This window comes from Phalangium opilio, unplaced genomic scaffold (assembly GCF_054372755.1).
Source record: "Phalangium opilio isolate 3A_F unplaced genomic scaffold, DU_Popi_V2 ptg000031l_1, whole genome shotgun sequence".
NCBI classification, from domain to species: Eukaryota; Metazoa; Arthropoda; class Arachnida; order Opiliones; family Phalangiidae; genus Phalangium; species Phalangium opilio.
In genome coordinates this window covers 10,703,094-10,710,041 of record NW_028324158.1, presented here as the reverse complement: position 1 = coordinate 10,710,041, position 6,948 = coordinate 10,703,094, and the positions used below count along the sequence as shown (strand labels likewise).

The window sequence follows — 6,948 nt, the reverse complement described above, 5'->3', positions numbered from 1 at the left end:
GTTGAATCTTAAAAAACTTACTAATTTTTAAAACATCAGAAAAAGCAAAAACAAATGACCCCAGCTGACCTTTTCCTGGTACAACCATGTGGAACAAATCTTATACGAGAACCGTATTTATTTTTAAAAGCATTATGTTGTAGAAGAGCATTATTCGATGTAGTTTTTAGTAATAATTCCCAGGGTTATTTAACTAGGGCGAAATTAGCATATTGTAACGTATTTATAAAATAAATTACGAAATAATTTGGTAACCATTATTAAATAGTGGTCTAATTTGATTACATTATGATTAAAACGACTTAGATATTATTAATAGAACCTAAAATTCACTAAATAAACACAAGAAAAGACTTGTTGCAATCTTAAAAACTTGCCAATTTGAGTTGGCAAAAACGTCGCTTTTCTACCCCTTTGAATGATATAGTTTAACTAACTTAAAGAAAACGTTATGGCTACATACTCCTAAGATACAGCCTCAGAAACGTTTTATCACCAATTAGTGAATTAATAGGGCCAAAAACGTTCAACTTATACACTTAATTTTCTCTGACCTTTAACTATGCATCATTTCTTCAACTACGTGTCAAATGAATTAGCAGATATAATACTACACATTGCAAGCTTGGTTAAACCACGACAAATATAAAATAAAAACTATGCCCAAATTGCGTATCAAAAGGTACCATTATTTTATTATTTTTATAATCAAAAGAATCGGTTTCTTTTCGTAACGCCAATTAAACTTTAGCTATTAATTTTTAAAGACTTCAATGTCATTTATTTTCGCAAGGTTTTCGCCAAATATTTTTAATGAAGTTGTTTAATATGGGGTGACTAAATGGTGACCATTTGTTCAGTCAAAGGTGTGACGCTATATATAAAGCGAGTTTCAGTGTTGTTTGAATGTGACACGAAGACATTGGTGCCTCTGGGTAAGACGGGTGGTAAAATTGCTGTCAAGTACCTGACCTGACGCGATATCAACAAAGATTTCAGAATGAAAAGCGTACGTTTTTAATATTAGATAGATAAGCTATGAAATAGAAGCCATATGTATTTGTTTATTTATTTCAGATATTATCTTGTTTGGTGGTTCTAACGGGCCTGCTCTCTGTGTCCCAAGCTATCGGGGGATTTCAAGCTGGCGGTGGTGGACTACCGAGTCAACGAGGATACGCGGGTGGAGATGAAATAGCCACTTACGGAACGGCTGCTGGTGGATCTTCGGGTTATGGTCAAGCTGCCCAGGGTAGTGGTGGTATCATAAATCAAGCTAAGGGTGCCGGAACAGGCGGAGCGGTCAAAAATATTAACCACGCTATTAACAGTCAAAATTTCGGATCTCAAGGAGCTTACGGAGGTGTTAAAGGCGTCAACACAGGTAAGATTTTGAACTGAATCCATATTTCATACAAAAGTATTCGAATAGAATAGTAATTGAAAATTCGTCAAAAGCATGATAAAATCAAGGGTTTTCAACTCTCAATCTTTAGGTTAGAATTTAAGGCGTTTAGCAAAAGCAAAATCGTACGCGGTATTTGAATATTTAATCAGAAATCTGGAGGTTTTATAAAAACATGAAAAATATTCAAGTTGTTTTGAGAAATTTACGAAACCCTAGGAAAATTTTCAGTGAATTCTAAATTTTTAATGTCTCGAAAAGGTTTCGGAGCCAACTACAACAGTGGTCACACTAAAGCCTTCGCCAACCAAAAAACCTTTGCCTTGGACACTGCCTACAACCACGGTACTCAAGGGGCCATCCTAAACGAGCAAGGAGGAGCCAATGGCTACCAATCCATCAACGGACAAGGTTACAACGGAGGTCTCGGAGTATACGGACAAGGAAACCAAGGATATTACAACGACGTCAACAATATCGGCTACCAAAATGGAGGTTACGGTGGACAAGGCTATACGAAACAGGGATACGGTAGTCAAGGTGGTCTAGGAGGTCAACAAGCCTACGGATATGGGGCTAGTTACCCATATTACTACGGTAATGGCGGATATTACGGCTAAATATTAAAAACTTTAAAAGAAAATGGAATTAACGGAAACTTTAAAATGGTCTTATGAAATTATTTAAAATTGTTTTGTGTTGTGATGTTTTGTATTTCCTTCTTATTTCCTGTTTATCTCGCGAATGGCAACCCAGAATTGTGTATAATGCTTAATAAATTTTGCGTTTTTTTGTTAAAAAAACAAATAAAAACATTACTACCAAAAATTAGCTTTCTTTACAAAGTTTTTGCATAAATTATCCATATCTTCCATTCACAACCTGCCTAAGAAATTTTCAACTTGGAATTGACAGTACACGCGACGCTAATCACTAGTCAACAGTAAGACTAACCTAACTCCATATACTCCACTATTGTACCCAGTAAAAACTAAGGATGAGAAAAACAAAGCACTCAATATTTATGAGGATCCATGATTTCCGTATTTACATTAAAATTAAAACCGGCATAGTTATTATAGTGTAACCAAGGTGTAACGAAGGGTGTAACAAAACCATAATATACTATACATTAATTATTACATTGTGACGTACAGTACGTCACTTCGCGCTTTGTGCTTTTGATTATTTTAGAAAATACAATTTGTTAAAAGGAGGGTGTTATTTTTTGTAGTCAACGTTACGATTCAGTGAAACTACACGGCCTTCGGACTTTCTCTTGCGGTTAAATATACTAACATACAACCGCCCCTAAATCCTAAATAGTCCGTTTGACTTTAAATTGTACTGAATATAAAGGCGTTTTTCGTGGATATCACACTAAATTGCCCCTGGTTTGGGTTCAGTAGGTGTTCACTTTGAAAAAAATTGACAGAGGTGTGACAATACACTATAACCCTTTTCATTGATTTGTTTTAGATTTAAATAGATCTTTTACGGATTTCAAAGAATCAAAAGGAGTCTAAATTTAAATTTTAAGTGTTTCCGGAAGGTAGTTAAGAGGTTCAGATCGGTTTCAGGACTGTCAGTATATAAGGCAATCGCGATGAAAGAAATAAACTATAACCGAACCTCACTCACTTCGACATGGTAAGTTTCGTTTGTGTACACCAGTGCTCGCCCAAGTTCTTAGAACTGGCAGTCACGTCACAAGACAAGACAAGTTTAAAATATAAGCCGCAATTACAACTCGAGTCTTGTCCAATTATAGGCACTAGTAATCTTTCTATTGGGTTTCCTTGGAGCTGTCTACGCATTGGAACCCATAGCTCCCTTAGAACCCATTGAATCACCCTTTCGACGGGATGACAGCGAGTACTTAGAGGGTAATGGTGACCTAATGGCTTCCGGGACAGTACTTGGAGGTCTTGGTGGTGGAGGAGCCCCAGCCTTTGCTAAAGGTGGTGCGGCTGGAGGATTGGGTGCATATGGTGCCAAAGGTATATTCAGGTAGAACTATTTTTACGGTTCTTCAGCTAAAAAGGGTTATTTTCAGGTTTCAAGAAGGGTGGTTACGGGCAAGGTGCAGTTGGAGGCGCTGGATTTGCCGGACACGCCGGTGCAGGTGGTGGCGGATTCGGTAAACACGGATTGGCAGGCGCAGGTGGGGCTGGAGGGTTCAAAGCCGGTGGGGGTTACGGAGGACTTCATGGAGCTAAAGGTGGATACGGTGGACATTTCTTCGGGGGACATACCAAGGTACTACAGAATCAGAATTAGTTGAACTTTGACATTGGAGGTGACAATATTTTCATTATAAATAGGTCTTTGCCAACACTAAGACCTTCGCCTTGGACCACGCAATTGGAAAAGGTGCTCATGGTGGTTTCGGAACCACTTTCGGAGCAGCTGGAGGGCACGCCGGAAAAGCTGGTAAGTTTACTTGAATGGAGATAAACACATCGAAGTCTTCAATTCTTTAACTTAATTTGTTTTGTTTTAGGTGGGTTCAAAGGTGGAAAATTGGGCCAATTCGGAGCCGGAGGGTTCGGTGGCTTCAAAGGTAATGTTTGCCAGCTTTTCACACATGATAAAGTTAGGTCCTAACACATTTTTAATGTTTGTACCAAGGTGGTGCCGCGGCCGGTGGCGCTAAAGGAGGTTACGGCGCCAAAGGTTTCGGAGCGGGTGGTGGCGGGACAGCTGGTGTTTTGGGAAAAGGGGCATTCGGTGGAGCTAAAGGAATCGCCCCTCATGTCGGAGGTGGAGCAGGATTGCTCGGAAGATAATAGAAATGTAGTAAAATTGAAGGGTTTTGTGTTTAAGTTTGTGATAAATATTGTCGTAATTATTGTCTTTATAGAAAAGTTAAGACCATTTACTTGTTACAGTAAATATTTATGTTAAAAAATTTGTATTTCGTTATATTTGTTCAACATGTACCTCATTCATTGGTACAACAACAACCATGTTTGACTTTGAAATACCCAAAATAAATGTGGTGATATTATTTAAACACTGTTCTTAATTATTTATATTGAAGCCTACCTAAATACTTCTACCATTTAGAAGTACTTACGCCCCACAACCTTTGATCCCATGCTTGGGTCTCAATTACGTTTCAAGTAATTTATTCAAAACACACAACACAACGGGACAGAGAATTTTAAGACAGGACAAAATGCAAAAGGTTATGGACTTACCCATTTCGACGTACTCGATGGTTGATACTTAAGCCTAACCTAACGACTCCTGGAGGTATAAAGCTGCATCGCTTGTCCTTCGCCAACATTATTTATCCTTCCATGTGGCATTGAAACTTACAGTGCATAAGATGGGCTTCATGCCTTTGATAAGTTTGATTGGCCTAGCTTATTGGCTTCATTTTAAAATTGTTAATCGTCCTTGACATTGGGTCACCGACACACCGTACATAGAAATCCGATGACAGGATAAAATTCATAAATGGCGAAATCTCGATGCATGAAGGCATGATTTTGTTAAGCCCAATGTCCTCGTGTACAATACCGTACGTAACGAGGTGACCTCGAACTCTACCTCTACCTCGCCGATGAACTTGCATTTTGAAACACGTCATTATATCTATTTATTGCTTATTAAACCGAACTTTCTTATTATAATACTTTAACTGCTTAAATAACAGTAATTTCACTAAAATAATTATTATTTCAAGACGTTTTGGGGTAAGATGAACTTACAACTCGCTCCCTTGAACTCGTCTTGGCCGCGACACGCGGGCTCGCGCCTGAAAAAAAGAGCGGGTGATATGACGTCACCGTTAGAGAATAAAAGGCGCAAAGATTTTAACGGTTTATTTTTAAAATTAATTTTAGAAAATTAAAAATAAATAACTGTTGTCAACGGTTTTGTATGAAATTAATTATTTTAGTGTGAAAAACAATTAAAATATGCATATTTTGTCTGACAAGTTACAACTAAATATAAAGATGCTAAACACCGAAACTTCATTAATGACGTCACAATAATCGAGAAAAACGGGAAGTTGAATAAAGCCGAGAAATTTGAATGTTTAAATCTGAAAAATAATTTTCTCCTTCATTTAAGTTTTAAAATACACCCAAAAACTAAACTATTTACCTATAATATTTTTAGATTTTCTTCACAAATATATTTGGAATGAAGTTTATAAAAATAATTAATGCATATCCGGTGTATTAATACTTCCAATGACACCCCAAAACCATCGAACCGATCACTTTAACATTGTAAATAATGCTACACAAAGTTAAAACAAATTTTTATGAAAAAACTTAAATATATCCTTTTGTAAGAATGGTATCCAACAATAGATCGTAATTACACCAAAATCTACGCCTTACTGAGTTCCTATTCCAAATATACTTGAAGTATTTTCAACCATCCATCCATGGACATGAGATCTTTTGGTATATAAAGGCTGGGACCCTTTCCCAAACAGTACCAGATCAAACTCAGAAACCAATCCCAAAATGTGGTCCATCGTAAGTACTTGAGTTACAACTTCTAAACAAGTACTTGCATAGACTTAGAATCACTTCTTTCAGATCGCAGTTCTTTGCTTCTTGACGTCGGTGGTAAGAGGTACTGGTTATACAGCAATGGAATACGCAGTGGCCGACGATGGCATGTATGCCTCAGCTTCCGGATTAGGTTATGACTCAGACTTAGTGGCCTCACCTTCCGAAATAATTTACGACGGTGACCTAATGGCCTCGGCAACTGGAATCGGCGGTGCTGGAGGTGGAGGAATACCTGCTTTCGCCAAGGGTGGTGCCGCCGGTGGTATCGGGAAAGGGGGTGCCGCTGGAGCTGTTGGCGGAGGTAATAATGAAGGACAGTTGGGTCAAAATATGAACGTCTTACCAAGTATTGTTGTTCTAAACAGGATTTGGTAAAGGAGGATATGGTGGTAAAGGATTCCATGGTCACGGTTACGGAGGTGGTGCTGGATTCGGGAAACACGGTATCGCTGGACTTGGTGGTGTAGGAGGTGGCAAGGCAGGAGGTACAATTACTAACACCTCTAGTCACTTTAAAGTATCATTCTAACCTGTTTTACAAAAATTAAGGTGGCTTCGGTGGAGTGGGTGGCAAAGGTGGTGCCTTTGGAGGAAGCTTCTTCGGCGGACACACTAAGGCCTTCGCCAATACCAAAACCTTCGGACTGGACACTGCCATTGGAAAGGGAGCTAAGGGTGGTTTCGGAGGATCCTTTGGAAAGGGTGGAGCTTTCGGAGGCAAGGGTGGGTTTTTGGGTGGTCTTGGACTTGGTCAATTCGGAGCTGGTGGTGTCAAAGGATTCAAGGGTGGTTCGGCCACCGGTGGAGGTGCGGGTGGGTTCGGAGCCACTGGATTCGGGGCTGGGGGCGGTGCCAAAGCGGGTGGCTTCGGGAAGGGGGGCAAAGCTGCTGGATTTGGGGCCTTCCCATACAAAGGCGCTGGAGGTGGTTTACTTGGATAAAATTTTGTATAATTTTGATAAATTGTGTAAAAATAATAATATATGTGATAATAAAAACCTT

The 6,948-nt window shown here is 39.0% G+C and overlaps 1 protein-coding gene across 1 annotated transcript; it reads left to right on the top strand.

Moving 5' to 3' along the window:
* The first annotated feature begins 5,766 nt into the window (after positions 1–5,766).
* Positions 5,767–6,868, top strand: LOC149690586 (uncharacterized). Its single transcript, XM_089870829.1, has 3 exons — positions 5,767–5,907; positions 5,971–6,247; positions 6,312–6,868. Exons 1-3 carry the CDS (start codon positions 5,896–5,898, stop codon positions 6,473–6,475), a joined length of 453 nt encoding a protein of 150 aa, XP_089726955.1. The 5' UTR covers positions 5,767–5,895; the 3' UTR covers positions 6,476–6,868.
* Positions 6,869–6,948: the final 80 nt, after the last annotated feature.